This window comes from Mytilus edulis, chromosome 10, assembly GCF_963676685.1.
Source record: "Mytilus edulis chromosome 10, xbMytEdul2.2, whole genome shotgun sequence".
NCBI lineage: Eukaryota > Metazoa > Mollusca > Bivalvia > Mytilida > Mytilidae > Mytilus > Mytilus edulis.
In genome coordinates, this window is record NC_092353.1 from 24,579,953 (window position 1) to 24,596,034 (window position 16,082).

At 32.3% G+C, this 16,082-nt stretch overlaps 1 protein-coding gene across 1 annotated transcript; it reads left to right on the plus strand.

Moving 5' to 3' along the window:
• The first annotated feature begins 346 nt into the window (after positions 1–346).
• LOC139490699 (organic cation transporter protein-like) lies at positions 347–11,114 on the plus strand. The gene is made up of 10 exons (XM_071277626.1): positions 347–472; positions 2,255–2,691; positions 3,762–3,865; positions 4,269–4,423; positions 4,995–5,163; positions 6,021–6,254; positions 6,564–6,772; positions 8,302–8,410; positions 9,953–10,165; positions 10,844–11,114. Exons 2-10 carry the CDS (start codon positions 2,302–2,304, stop codon positions 10,884–10,886), a joined length of 1,626 nt encoding a protein of 541 aa, XP_071133727.1. The 5' UTR covers positions 347–472; positions 2,255–2,301; the 3' UTR covers positions 10,887–11,114.
• Positions 11,115–16,082: the final 4,968 nt, after the last annotated feature.

The window sequence follows — 16,082 nt, forward strand, 5'->3', positions numbered from 1 at the left end:
AACATTAAAGTTTTTTTTTTTTAAGAAAGCAATTTGTATATTTTTTATGTTTTAGTTAAAATATTGAAAAATAGTTAATAGCTTATGTCCTTACACATTTACAAATTGAAAGTAGACAAACGTAAAAGGAAATTCAGAACCCAAAAGATTAATGCTTCTGTGAAGTTGGTCTACATATTCAGATAGGATGTTAGTAAGAACAACCTTCAGAAAAATGACACATATAAATGTACCTTGATTAGTGAAATAATTTGTACTGCCACGTCTCTGTTCTGAATAAATAAAAAAAACTTACAACTCAGACCATGGTACATCATAACTTACAAATCTTTTTTATAAGTATGATATTTAGTCTTTTCATTCACGGGTGGAAGTGGATTGTATGTGAATGTACACGATGGAAAGTTACCACAAATGACTTTCAATATTAGTTTACCGGATTAATTCTTAGGTAAATTTGACTGGAAGAGAAGTAAGTATTCTGATCAACAATTTTACAAATGTTACCATATCGACTTCTGCCAAAAAAATACAAAATTACATGATTCCAAATTATATTTTATCGATCATATGCATATTTCGAAAATTTATGTCTCGTCAGTAGTGCTTGAAACATGATAAGGAAATCCTAGACTTTCTACAGTTTAAACCGACAAAAGACACAAGATAGCAGGAGGACAAATTGTTGTCCATTTTTTAAAGTCAACTTAAATGTTGTAAATATGAAATAAAACATATTATAATACAATATCAAATATCTATTGTAGATGTAGATTTCAAAAAACCCGCAATAAGTCATATGGCGTTTGTTTTGCTGGTCATGCTTTATTTAAGGAATGACTGTAATATTTTTTCTGTCTATGAAGAAATAACATAAAATATTTGGTGCACACTGAATAACGCGCGTAGCGGGTTATTTAACAGTGTGCACCACATTTTTTTTATGTTATTTCGAATAGACAGCAAAAATATTACAGTCATTTCTTATAATTTAATTCTAAATTCCATTTTAAACCGTAGAAAACCATGAAAAAACGTTGATGACGTCACGGTCACATGACTAAATTATGTCTATCGGCTCATAACAAAATAACGTCAGCCAATCAGAAGACGCGTTACATCCAAAATTAAATTATATATATTTAACATTAAAAATTGCATCTTGGCCGATATAACATTTAATACTGTCTCCTCAAAATTTGGTTCGAACTAAATTATTTCCGACTAAAATTTATACCAATACAAAACTTATTTTTAAAGATTTTAGATAAACATTCAATTTTAATGAATCACTTGAAATATTATGAATTTACTGTTTTTATTGTGAGATAGGCTTGTATAAAGCATTTAAAAAAAAGTCTGGGTTGCAGGGATGGGTGTTCTCATCCTGTTGATGCACTAGATCACAATCAAGTTAATGTAATTACGATTGACCATAGTGTGTGTACATGTAAGTTGAATGTGGATTTGACATAACTCTACTTTAAAGGCTATTTCCCCACGTTATTTTCGAATGATCTATATACCAAAAAGAAATGCACTAATAACACTCTGTCTGTCTTGTCATTCAGGAATTTCCGTTATGTGAAACTCTTTATTTCATATTTGGTCAACCAACTGTATCGATTTGAGTGCCACTGATGACACTAATGTAGATGAAACCCACGTCTTGCGAACAAGACTATTATATTTTAAAACGAAGAATAACGACATTGAATTTCGTCGTATCAAAATTAATATGTTCGTTGTAACCAACTGTTAGTATTTATATAGCTCTGAAATATGCAACTAACATTGTGTTTCATTTTCATTATTTCATTTGCTTTGCATGAGCATGTGTGGTATGAAATTAGTTATCAAAGGTATCAGGATTATAATTTAGCACGCCAGACGCGCGTTTCGTCTACATAAGACTCATCAGTGACGCTCATATCAAAATATTTATAAAGCCAAACAAGTACAAAGTTGAAGAACATTGAGAATCCAAAATTCCAAAAAGTGGTGCCAAATACGGCTAAGGTAATCAATCTATGCCTGGGATAAGAAAATCCTTTCGAAAAATTCAAAGTTTTGTAAACAGGAAATTTAATAAAATGACCACATTATGAATATTCATGTCAACATGAAAAAGTTGAATGCAAAGAAAATAGTTTTATGGTTTTACCAATAGCCAGTAAATGTTTTATTTATTTTGCCGTATTATGATTAGAAATTTGGCAAAGAACTCGAAATATATTTTTTAATCTTGGCCAAGTTTTAGCTTGTGTGTAACAGATTGGACTACTGTGTATAATCTCCGTCATGCATTTTGATGATTTGTTAAAAGTCCTTGGAGAACTTGGACGATACCAACAGATTCGTTTGTTTTATATATATTTGGTAGCTATAGTATGTGCCTTCCATGCCATGAATATGGTATTTGTCAGCGCCAAACCAGACTATAAATGCCACGTTTCAAAAGCGAACGTTTCTCATCGGATTTTCGGTAATACAACAGAGAAAGACTTTCAAGACTTTCTACAGAGCGCTGGAAAATGTGAAATCTATGATGAAAAAATGGTATCAAAACTTATTTCATCTGGAAAGTATACGTTAAATGATATCATAACGAAGAATGTCACTGTACCAAAGAATAAATGTACAGAGTGGGATTATTCAAGAGAAGTGTATGGACCAACTATTGTTACACAGGTATGTACAGGATAATAAATGATTTTTTTTGTGTTGACCATATCGGCAACCAAGAGTCAGTAGGATGACGTATGTATTTTGAGAAACATACCAATTTGGAAGTGAATCATCTACTTAAGTTAAAATTTTAATAGTATATCTTATTCGATTACCATCATACTGAACAAAATATATATATACTACTAGTATATATAGTTATTACAATATCTGTTAACTCTTGTGTTTCTTTTGTCTTTTTTACCATACGTGAAAACATATTTTCCTCGGACTTTCATCATGTATTGCAAAAAATAAAACAAAACAGTTGAATAGCGCTGAATGTTTTCACGATGCTATTCTTTGAAATCAAAACAGAATTTTACGTTCTCACCAAAAACCAGTGTTCCCTTTAGTTGTACGCATGCCTTTATTATGAACTCTATAGGCTTCTTTCAATATTAAGCAGTGATATTTTCCATATAAGAATATTGTGTCTGTGCGTATATAATGACATAAAGATAAATCCGTTTTGTGCCAAAATAAATTACGATAATAATATTAACTTTACTATTTTCGGTTAAAAGATAACGCTATAATTAGTTGGGATCGCCTAAATTTCCATTGATATATTTACGGTCATCTCGATTTATACGGGTAAAATTTAGTGGTTTTGCGACAATGGAACTGCAACAAAACGATACAAAAAGCCAAAAGACATCTCAAGTTATCAGTAAAAGATTTTTGATTTGTTTTATTGTCTATATAGTAGGTCCAGATCCGAATCATTCTGAATGTATAAAAGTATCAACCAAATTTAACATAATTCAATAAAACATCAACCAAAAAGCAGGATCAAACATCATCCAGAGGTTAACTAGCTAAAATAAGTACTAAAATTTCCGATGAATGATACAACAGCACTATTCTGGCTGCAAGCTTAAAAAAAATTCTCATTAAGAAATATTTAAATAATTATCTGAAAGACACTCTATGTCTTTAATTTGTGCTCATACGCTCGTTCAAATAGAACATTTTAATCTACCATATACATATATGATATATATGGGTATATGCTTTGATTTAATTTACAGTTTGACTTGGTATGTGACAAAGACTGGTTGCGTAGTACATCTAAGACTTTGTATTTCTTCGGCCGATTGGTTGGAGCTGTATGTTTTGGTCAGTTGTCAGACATGTAAGAACTCACATTTAATTTTTTGCAAGATTATTGTTCGTTATTCTGTTTTGAAGGTACATAAAACATGTATGAAAAGAAAGAACAATAGGAACATATGGGCACCTTTGTTTTCTCTCTGATCATGCAGATGTATGTTGTAAAAATCATACTTTTGTATTTACGTAAAACAATTAATATATATGGCACTTTTTATGCATTCGTGATTGTAACATTTTCCAGAAAAATACAAAGATAAAAAAAATTAAAACATCGAGAAGTTTTTAAGAAATTATGGGAAACCTCTGTTCTTTCATTTGCCTCTTTGTTCATATATATTTGTGCAGTAACAGATGGTAAAACTAAGTGTGGTCTTACTAATTTCTAACAATTAATAAATATATTTGCTTGAATATTATTTCAGAGTTGGAAGAAAACCAACCTTTTTTGCCTGCCTTCTGATGTTATTAATTGTTGGTTGTGTCGCCTCAGCAGCACCGAATTTCTACGTCTTTATCCCGTTCTATATTTTACAAGGTGCAGCACAAACCGGATTGTTTCTTGTGATATTCATAATGGGTAAGAAAATTGTTGAAGAGAAATCAAAGTATACCAAGAGCAATATAATTTATTAGATTGGCTTTAATAATTTGAATTAGCTATGCCGACACTGTTTGATTTATTGATGTTCGTTTAATGCACATTTCATGATCATGATCGTAATAACACTATCACGTATTTCTGGATAGACTTGGAACTAGAGGTTTATATAAATGTTAAGTAATACAGTATATATATTTTAATTGTACCAAAACAATATCGATGTTAGTATCAACAATATGTCTGTGCGAATCTGAAATACCAATCTAGAAAAAGGCAACGTTTGGTTTTAATATTCACTTTCTTCAAGGTAAATTCAATCCTTTCGAATTCTTGCTTATTTATAGTACCAATGTCGTTAAGACTGTGATATTCTTTATTAAAGTGATCAATCAAATGGAACCTAGATGGCTATTTACTTACTTTGTATTCTTGTTGGTGGTATGTCAGTTCTATGATGACGAATCTCATTTCCGAGCTGACTTTTATCATTCTGAAATACTCATTGATATTTAGCATATAACATTAAATTATTCCTATTCATTTACAGGTACTGAGTTGGTTGGTCCATCTTATCGTATGTTTGCAGGGTTTGTGATCCACGCTTTTTACGCTATTGGTTATATGACATTAGCAGGTCTATCATATGGCATCGGCAATTGGAGATATATTGAATTGGTTATAACAATTCCGGTGGTGTTATTTGTGCCTTATATTTGGTAAAATATTATCGGAAACGAAAACAAATTTGATTGAGTGAAATTTCATTTCATTCGAAATGTTTAAAATGTATTCTGTGTGATAGTATAACAAAATGTAAAAGTCCTTTTCTAGTATTTACATGTTTACAATTACTATTGGTAAACTTAGTTGATCGAGTTATAAAATTACCACGTAATCTTCTGCAAGTAACTGATATATTTTATCACACTTAATACGTGTGCTCTGTGATTTCATATTGACCAGAAAAAGAAACCTATACAATTGTAGTAAATAAACTTATCATAGATATCAGGATAAAATTTGTGTTTACACCAGACGCGTGTTTCGTCTACAAAAGACTCATCAGTGACGCTCGAATCCAAAAAAGTTAAAAAGGCAAAATAAAGTACGAATTTGAAGAGCATTGAGGATCAAAATATTTTAAAGGCTTTGCCAAAATTATTAGTAGCGAGCTGTAGATTTCAGCTATCCATGCTTATTGGGAGGGAAAACAAGTGTTGATTACAATATATTTAAAAGTATATTAATAGAATAATAGAATAACAGTATTCTTATAAACTAAACAAGTGATAAACTGTTTACATTATTGGTGTTCGGTTATGCTGTATACATTATTGGTGTTCGGTTATGCTGTAAACATTATTGGTGTTCGGTTATGCTGTATACATTATTGGTGTTCTGTTATGCTGTATACAGTTTTGATGATTAGGAACTGCTGTGGACATTAATGATGATCAGGAACTGATGTATACAATATTGAGGATCGAGAACTGTTGTTTACAGTATGGATAATCGGGAACTGACCACCAAATGTTAAAGTATATTTACAGCAAATTATGATACTTTTTTAAAGGCTGTTACCTGAGTCAATTAGATGGTTGTTATCAAACCACAAAGAGGAAGAGGCAAAACGTATAATTCGAAAAGTAGCTGCGGCAAATCACGTAGAGATAAGCGAGGAGTTACTAGAAGACTTAACAAAGCTAGATGAAAAGTCAGAAACAGAAACGAAAGGTCGTCAATATACTATTATCGACTTATGTCGACCTGGGATTATATGTTTATCTCTAAATGTATGGTTTAATTGGTAAGTTGCTATTTGCAGCATGCATATAATCATTTTGTAAAGACACATGTATTTTGGGAAAGATATTTTCTATCGACTAAAATTGCAATCAGCATAGATTGGTGTTTATGCCTTTCTAATTTTTGGTCTAAAGTGTACCAACAGATCTGTTTGTTATTTCTAAAGGTCAAGGTGACAGACAAGTGTATCCAACGTCTTAAATTAATAACTACTACCACTGAATCAACACTGCTGTTGGTGGATATTTAGTACATGAGAGTAAATTGTGTGATTAAGATTATAAAAAAGAGAAATTTTCTTTGATTTCAGGCTTGTAAATGCCATGCTGTACTATGGACTGTCTCTAGGTACAGGTAATCTAGGAGGTGATCCCTACATTAACTTTTGTATAGCTGGTGCAGTAGAGATACCTGCCTGCATTATGTGTATCTTAATATTAAATCCATTAGGGAGAAGGAGACCATTATGTGTCATCATGGTCATAGGAGGGGCTGCGTGTATAGCGACCGGTTTCATTGGTAAGTCATTTTGTCATAACTAAGTGTAGTTTAAAATTCCATAATAAGTCTATATCAGATCTTAAATTAAGTGTGCGTTAGATAATATTCAATCAGAAAGGCAAAGAAATACAGTGAATGGACGTAGATGAAACAACAAATGCATGAATTCGTAATAACTAATTTTCAACAAAAACCAGACAAAAACAACCATTTTTTAAGTACACACTGTTTAATCAATATTGTTGTATCGTCATATTCAAAATATCGCGTCAATAACGTTGACATTGTATGAACTCTTATTTATTGTTTACAACGTTGAGATCGTTAACATAAAAAATTCAACCAATACTACTTTAGGAATTTTAAATGTAGATAAAAAATTAAAAATAACGTCATAAAGATAGTTACAAAAGAGGGACGAAAGATACCAAAGGGACAGTCAAACTCATAAATCTAAAACAAACTGACAACGCCATTGCTAAAAATGAAAAAGACTTACAAACAATTTATACATGCTACAAAAGAAGAAAAGATGAAGATTTGTGAACTATGTATTGATAACGTTCTGTCACTCAATAGCTGACATATCTAAGAGTGAGGACATATGAATAATCCCGGTGATTTTGACATTAACATATACTACCGAACCTAAATAGGGTCTGTTTTAATCTGGTAATTATACTGATGGGATACTTCAAATTTAAGTTTTTGACACAAATTGGGAAGTTAGTGGTTTTTATTGTCGTTTTGTCATTTCTCAATACACTCTTCCAAATCGTATCTCAAAGTTGTCTGACTTGCGTGCATGTTCCCTTTATACGAACTAAATTAACATTGATGATCTCATCACTTAAAAAAACTCCTTCAAAAGGCTATTGAGGAAAAATCGCTTTTATTGATGCAACACAAGTTAAACAGCCAAAACAAGACTTGGTTTAACAACACGATCTTTCTGTCTGTGTCCTGAATCCCAAGAATCATGTTCTCACGGTTTGAAAAATGAGTTAGTCACTTCCTTAGTCTGATCGGTACATTTACAATTTTTGTAAAATTTACAATGCAAAAATGTTTACCGAGTTGTGACATGGGCGACACCACGGGTGCCAGTATTCGTTCAGGATCTACTAACTCTTGTTGGGCATCTGATATTCTCAGGTTCGGGTTGCATAGTCTTTAGTTTTCTTTGCAGCGTTTTGTTATCTTGTTTGTCTTTTCTACGTCTATCGTCTTTCGTAATGGCGTTGTCAGTTTCTTTTTGATTTATGAGTTATGAATATTCATTGAGAATATTACACTTCTCTGATTGTTGTTATATAAACTTTTATGTTTGATAAATATAAACTTGCACATCCAACTCTCAAAAAGAACAAAAGTTACATTTTTGGCATAGCAGATATTTTTGTCATACAAACGTCAGATATACATATATGTCCCTGTATTGGAAACACAATGAATTCAAAAGAAGTCATTCACTTAAACGAGTGCAGCAATCATAGTAAACTCGCATTAAAAAAAAGTTTGAACAATTGGAAATAATTATACTTCAGAATTGATTCCACTGAAAATAACCTTAGCGATGATAGGAAAGTTTTGTATAACATCATCATACACTATCATATATTTGATGGCAGCAGAAGTGTTTCCCACAGTTGTCAGGTAAATAATTTTCCAAATTTCTTACACAATGTTTATGCTACATCAATTTAATAAAATTGAGAATGGAAATGGGGAATGTGCCAAAGAGACAACAACCCGACCATAGAAAAAAAACAACAACAGAAGGTCACCAACAGGTCTTCAATGTAGCGAGAAATTCCCGAACCCGGAGGCGTCCTTCAGCTGGACCCTAAACAAATATATACTAGTTCAGTGATAATGAACGCCATACTAATTTCCAAATTGTACACAAGAAACTAAAATTAAAATAATACAAGACTAACAAAGGCCAGAGGCTCCTGACTTGGGACAGGTGCAAAAATGCGGCGGGGTTAAACATGTTTGAGATCTCAACCCTCCCCCTATACCCCTAGCCAATGTAGAAAAGTTAACGCATAACAATACGCACATTAAAATTCAGTTCAAGAGAAGTCCGAGTCTGATGTCAGAAGATGTAACCAAAGAAAACTTGATAATTAAGTAATCTTTGAAATATACTGGTTATCAATTAAAAAAAACTATTCATACAAAAGACGTGAATATACATGAAAGTCGCTTAATTGTATTAAAGCAGAGAGCCTGGTCAATAACTTCGTTACTTCTAGGTGGCTCATCATAGTTCAGGTATGAGGTTTTAAAAAGGAGTGACCCTACAATTGCAGGACATTTTGTCATGCGAAAGTGGTTTGGCTAAACATTACGGAGCATGATCGAAAAAAAGAAGAATACTTAATTGCTCATTCCCTCATATTGTCCTTGCATGAGATTTAATGTTTTAGGCCAATGTCCTCTTATTGGCTTTGACTTAAGTATATGTACTTAAAGGGGCACCAGCGACGAGATATGAAAAAAATAGAACGTGATTTTGTTTGGTTCAATCATTTATAAAAGTGAAATAATGCAACAATAATTGTCTTTTAGCAGCAAATTTGGTTCAATTTTGTCTAAATACATACCTGGTGAATTATTCGACCTCATTGAATTCGAATTCATATGACATGCAATTCGATTGTATAGATTGGTTATGCATGAATTAGTCGTGTTCAGTTATTAAAAATAAAATAATGTCAACATTGAAAGTGAAACAAAAAAAAGTTGAATCATTTCATTGACCGACTCGATTCACCAAAAACAGTTCGATAGAGGTCAAAACAATAATTATTTTTTGTTTTTAGACTATAACATGAAATCAAACAGACCAAGAAAATCTAATTGCACGAGGTCGCCGATCTATCTATATGTATGATTATGTTTATGTCAGGTAACATCGGCAGATTAGATGGTGTCTACACTGATATACGCATGAAATTATGACATATATTATCGAGCACATTCATTGTTAACTGTTAATTTCGGGCTGAATGTTATTTGGATATACGTTTTAGTATGTTATTAATCAAATATGAGAATTTGAGTCACATCGGTGAACATGAATTTGATAGCAAGTGCCCCTTTTTAAGATTGACATACAAGTTTTAAATATATTGCATGTATTGCATTAATCGAATTATATCATTTATTATTAAATCATTTTGAATGTAGAAACATTGGTATTGGAGTGTCTTCAATGTGTGCCAGGATAGGTGGAATGTTAGCTCCACAAATTCTAGAACTCAACAGAATTTGGGGACCGCTACCTTTAATAGTTTTTGGGGGCTTGGCTATTTTCTCTGGTGCTTTAGCCTTGTTACTGCCTGAAACATCAGGAAAGCCTTTACCTCAGACTTTAGAAGATGTTATTGGTACTGAAAAGAGGTAATTCATTATACTAGGTTTTAGTTTTGTTACTTAATTAATAACTCTTCGACTAGTTATCCTCGTCGGATACCCTGGCGTTTAACATAATTAAGGACAGTCATATACCCTGTCATATATACACAGCAATGCTATATCTTTAAATGTGTGTTAGTGTTTTCGGCATTATATGCCAAGTTGACCAACTCAAATGTATATTGTAATACAACTTTGGCCAGCACTCTCTAAGGAAATAAATAAAACATTTGTTCCATGTGGCTTTGGTGTTTCTAGTGCAAATATTTGGTAAACAACGACATTGGATACATATTAGTTCCAGATGTCGGATTGATCAAATTTCCGTATCCTAAACATAAATTTCGGGGCCATTTATAGATTGCTACGTGGTATGAGTTTTGCTCATTATAGAAGACTGGATGAATATCTCTTTGCTAACCATCTACGTTATTTGATTTTTTGAAGGAGAATTCTCTCACTGCCGCTTATACTACATTTTCATATTTTTATAAAACTTGACTTAAAAAATCGGCGTATCAAACTATTTTCCAAAAACATATATCTGTTTCATCCAATACAATTTTGTACAATATTGACTATTGAATGTACATGTCACATTGTTTTAATGTTGGTTAATAATGAATAATGTTGATACAATATATACTATATATGTTTTTACAGAAATGCTAAGTATAGAGGAATAAAAATGAAAGATTGTTCTTAGAAGACTGAAATGATTGAAGAAAATACAGCGGAAAAATGTCTGCAAACTGTTAAAACAGACAATAGTTTTAAAATGTTTCACCTTTTATCATAAATATGTGATCTTATTATATATGTAATGAAAATTACTACTTTGGTTACATTTTTGAACCGAGTAAACGGATTAAAACAGTTGTCTATTTGGATTTAATTACGAGAAAGATGTTACGCTATCCATTATACTGGCATCAAAGAGTCATCAATTACAGGAAGTGGGTAGCAGGCCTTTGCTCACTACCACTGATTTTTTAATGAGGTTTCATTTGTGCTAGTATTTAGCTGTTTCAGATGTCAGAACAGGAATCATTACATACCATTCCTAGTTATGAAATATAACTTAACACAGGCAATCGATTGTATTGTTTGTAATAGCTATATATAATTATTGAGTCCATTATAACAGTGGAAAAATTATAAACTGGTCTTTTATCTGTTTATATAACACAGGTAATTATATATGCCATCATTGTAATTGTACTAGATTATAATGAAATATATAATGTCTCAAAATTTGGATAAAAAGTCTTCTTGATCATCTTTTTCGTCATCATTGCTCTGAGGCAATAAAAGTTATATACATGTATGTTTGACAAGTTATGTAATTATACCTCAGTATGTTTTTTCTACACAAAAAGTAACGGAATAGTTGTGCTATTTCATTCCACAGACTATATGCCAGTCAATAGTTTCGAAGACTATTACCCCGGTTAATAGTTCCATCAACATATTTCCCGTACTTTTTCATACTTATTTTTTATTGGACAATAATGACGTCATAAACTTTTCTAAAATATTTGCGCTCGGCAACGTCTTTATTGTTAATATAAGTGATGAAATTTTCATACGCAATCATTAATTATTATTCGATTTGTAGGGTTAAAACAACGAGTTGGCAGCTGGTAACTATTTCCTTCATACATTTTGTATATTAAAGTTATAGTAAATGAAAAGGAATTTTCATGAGTTATGTCATATACCCTGAATTTGACTCTTAGGATATAAATGTTCAGTGTTGTTAATCTTCTCAAATGGTAGCACTGTTTCGCTGCATCCAAATATAGATATACATGATTTTATAAGTATTCCTAGATGTGTATTCGAGGTAGACCATTATATTATAGGTGATGCACAGAAAGGTGCAGAATTAATGAAACCTAGATTACTCTTAATAATAAAATTAGCTGTGACAGGCTGTGTATATATAGTTCAAACTCCACAACTGAGATAATTGTCCTTTTTCGTGCAATCTTGACTCACAGTTTGCTAATACATTAAATTTTCCAGGAAGAAATATTGCTTGAACGGTGAAATTAAAAGTCGCTTGTAACCAAAAAAGTTGTCGCAATAAATTCATAACATATGATGATTTGCATGTGGCTTTGTTTATTACAGAACGTGCTGTCATATTATCGGTGAATACCATGATAAGTTGTCTCGTAGCTGTTCGTGCCAATGAAAAAAGGCCAAAATAAGCGTAATTGTCACTTTGATGTAGATATGAAAATCTGCAACTGTTAACATGTCAATTTTCCAATTACTATAAATGTAATCACTGTTAAAGAAAGCAGCTCCATCACAATTGCACGCATCTGTTTGAATGTTGGTTATTGGTTTGTTGTTTATAAAATTCACGTATAAATCAAATCCACCAATTTAAGTATTTTTGAAAATCATCTGACAAGATAACTTTATGTTGGCTTCCTTTCAAAAAATGCTTGAGGTCTAGTAGACGCCTAAGACAAGTGCGACCCCCTTTATAACCTGTTTTTTGCTAGCCCTATGTTTATATTTAGAATCACATAACAAATTAAAAAATTCTGTAAATATATCACCAGGTAAACTCAGTGTTAGCTTACATTTACATGTATCTATCAAAATACCTAAATATATTAAACGCTGTGAAGGTCCTTCAACTTTATTCCAATTAATGTAAAAACCTAATTTACGCAATAGCTTAATCGAACAAGTTAGAGCAGCAGAGCATCTATCATAAGTAGACTCTATAATCAAAAAATCATCTAAATATGTTATCACACAAAAAAATATAGTTAGATTTCATAATTCTACACATAGCACTACTAAGTCTCTGAAAAATACCTGGGCTTTGGTCTGCTCTTAAAGGTAACTAAGTGTCATAGAAAATTGTATCCTGATTATCACCTTGAAATCTCCAGTGTAACCCAGAATAAGGGTAATTAGAAGAATGCACTTTCACACTTCTACATGTATATATGCATTTGACAAATCTACTTTTGCAAGGAAATCACCTTGATAAATAATTTTACATGCATCTTTGAAGTCCATATATTTACATGATGTATCACTTGCATAATAGTGTATATCGCCAACCTCTGGTAAACTTGCATCATGAATCAATCTTACTGAACCGTTAGATTTTTGTATTGCACCAACAGCACAAGTTTCGGAGTTTTATCTCATTGCACAAAATATGATATGGCAGTAATTCGGTCCATGTGTGTGGGTCTAATAACCCATAGTTCCTTCCTTTTTTTGAACCATGCATATTGAACTCTGGTTGAGATGACGGTTGTTTGGAAACACTGTTGGCTTGACGATATTGAAATGCAGTTGAGTGCTGAGAAGCATTGTGATTTTTAGCATAACATATTGCATAGTGATGTGCCAATTTACAGTCCTTTCGATAACAATCACGTGTGCTAAATCTCCTGCAAATAGTGCGACCATCAGGAAGAAAGGGTCCTTTCCACTTTTTGTTGTAACTATTAAAGCCTGGATTTTGATCCTTATGATTAGCATTGTTTGCACTACGTGGCACATTTTGGATATTTGAATAGCCTTTGCTGAAGCACTATCTGGTTTCTGAACAAGGTTAAACTCCCTTAGATTAGATATATAAGTACCCCATTTGAATACTTCAAGTGCCAGGCGGTCCCTGTACTCCATATCATAAAATAAAACACTAGCACAAACATTGTTAGCTGGTAACCGAAAAAAAAGATTGTATGTAACAGATAGTCTGGCAGTTCCCCATGTAATAAATCCCCACTACGAAGCATGTCATTCGTGATCTCAATACTAGCATAACCATATTGTTCAATGGAGACCTGACCAAGTCTCAAATTCTTTGTTAACCATTGTTAACCAATCCGTACGAATTTGGTTACCATTGCCAATGTCAATTACGTGCCTGCTGTCTAAGAAGTCTAGGGGATTTGGCCTAACAAAGTCTGTTATCTTATGGGCTTTCTTAACTCTTACACCCGATTTGGCAGTTGTGAGTGATTTATATGTTCTTGGACTTGATCTACCACATCAGAAGATGGCGAGGTAACTGTACGTTTCCAGTCGAAGACGTTCAATTTCTTATTCAAGTGAATCATATTTTGACTGTAAATCTTTTAACATTTTGGCAATAGCCTTTTCTGGACCATGCTCTTTTACAGTTGGCGATCCCTGCCGTTGGTGACTGAACCTGCCTCTGGCAATGGGCTAGAAATTACCCTTTCTGCAACAGAGGGGGCCTTCAATGATGCTATGACAGTATCTAGAAGATCGCCTGCTATTGCCTTACTGCTTTTTCTTAACATTTTTTATTTTAAATTGTCAGAATGCAAAAATTGCGCTATGCGACTGTTTTATATCATTTATTTTTAACTGCATATGCCGCTTACATCATTAATCTAATGGTTTAACTAAATACCAGCTTATAAAAGTTGCAAACAAGAATGGAGTGAGAAGTACCATTTTACATCAAAGTCGGTATTCATTGAATCCCTTATATCATCAATAATGACAAACAAAAATGTAATTTTAACAAGTTAGCATCTAGTGTGACCAGTTTTGAATTCTGCCATTAAATATAGTCGACACATAGTTGTATAAGTAGCAATCAATTCGCGCAGTTTTCAGCAATCACAGTTGCTACACTAAATACGCACGTACACATTAACCTTATGATTGCGACAAAAATGTTTAAAAAATGTTATAGCACATAAAACAATTCGATATTCTACTTACAATACTTTCTAAAGGATTGATTTCAAATAACAGTAAACATAGAGATGTCGCCATTTAATACTATAATTGAAACTAATCTTTAAATGAACATAGCAAATAGTTAACGCATATTTATATAGTGAAGAGATATGTTTTCTCCTTATGTTTTTTAAATCAACATTTACACCTTTAATCTTAGAGACGAAGTGTTATACAACCAATGGTTCTGTCTCTTATAATGTATGCTAAGTTTTAAGACAGGAACTATCCAATCTTAATAGATCAGTCAAAGTTTGAGTTTGGTTTGAGATTATAATCTGAGAGAATAATATACTCAAATGACGCAACAACCGAACGATATCAATTAACAAAAGACATGTATGTTCATACTTTTACTTTGACGGGGGAAGTTGGTGTGGGAACAATAAATGTAAGATTGTGATCTCCCAAAATTGGTGTTATGGATATGTTCAATGCGTTCCTAAAAATAAAATAAGAATTAGGTCTTTCCTGAAACTTGTCTTTGTAGATTCTGTTTATTTGAAGAGTATGTACATCTGTGAAACTATTACTATTTGACTGATTGAGATGTACATGGAGAAGGGTTTTGTATTCTACCATAACTTTAAGTGTCTGTTTCAAGTCAGAAAACTTAACGATGGTTGTCTAATTCACCGTTTTGAAATTTGAGGTTGATGGAAGATTTTGATATATATAGTCATAATATTTCAAGACTTTAGACTCGTGGATAGTTATAGCGGGACAGGAAATGTTTGCCCTTTTGAAGCACTTTTGATTGCATCCAATTTTGTTCGATTTTTGGCTCCATTTTTTTCTGTTAAGCGACCTTGAGACTGTACTCACTAGTTTCTCTTTACAACTTTTTCTTTTATATAAGACATTGTCTCTTTTTTCGATAAGTGTTGTTTATTTGAAATCTTCTTACTCTTCCTGTTATTATTTTATAATCGCCGTCATTGATGTACACGCATCTCTTCTTTTCCTCAATGGAGATACGTAAGTTCACTATATACTAGGTTCTAGTCATCACATTTGCAACTTTCTAAGTACGTTTCCAGACAAAATTGTGTTTATAGAACATGCGGGTTTTTTGCAGGATAAATTGGATGTGCACAATTTAACAGAGAAATGATTTAAAGAAGTTGCTTACTTTTCACTA

Excerpts from the sequence above, each read along its gene's own strand:
- LOC139490699 (XM_071277626.1), top strand. The coding sequence starts at position 2,302 with ATGCATTTTGATGATTTGTTAAAAGTCCTTGGAGAACTTGGACGATAC. Across the intron at positions 6,773-8,301 it reads TATAGCGACCGGTTTCATTG|AATTGATTCCACTGAAAATA; the intron begins GTAAGTCATTTT and ends ATTATACTTCAG. Across the intron at positions 10,166-10,843 it reads GTTATTGGTACTGAAAAGAG|AAATGCTAAGTATAGAGGAA; the intron begins GTAATTCATTAT and ends ATGTTTTTACAG.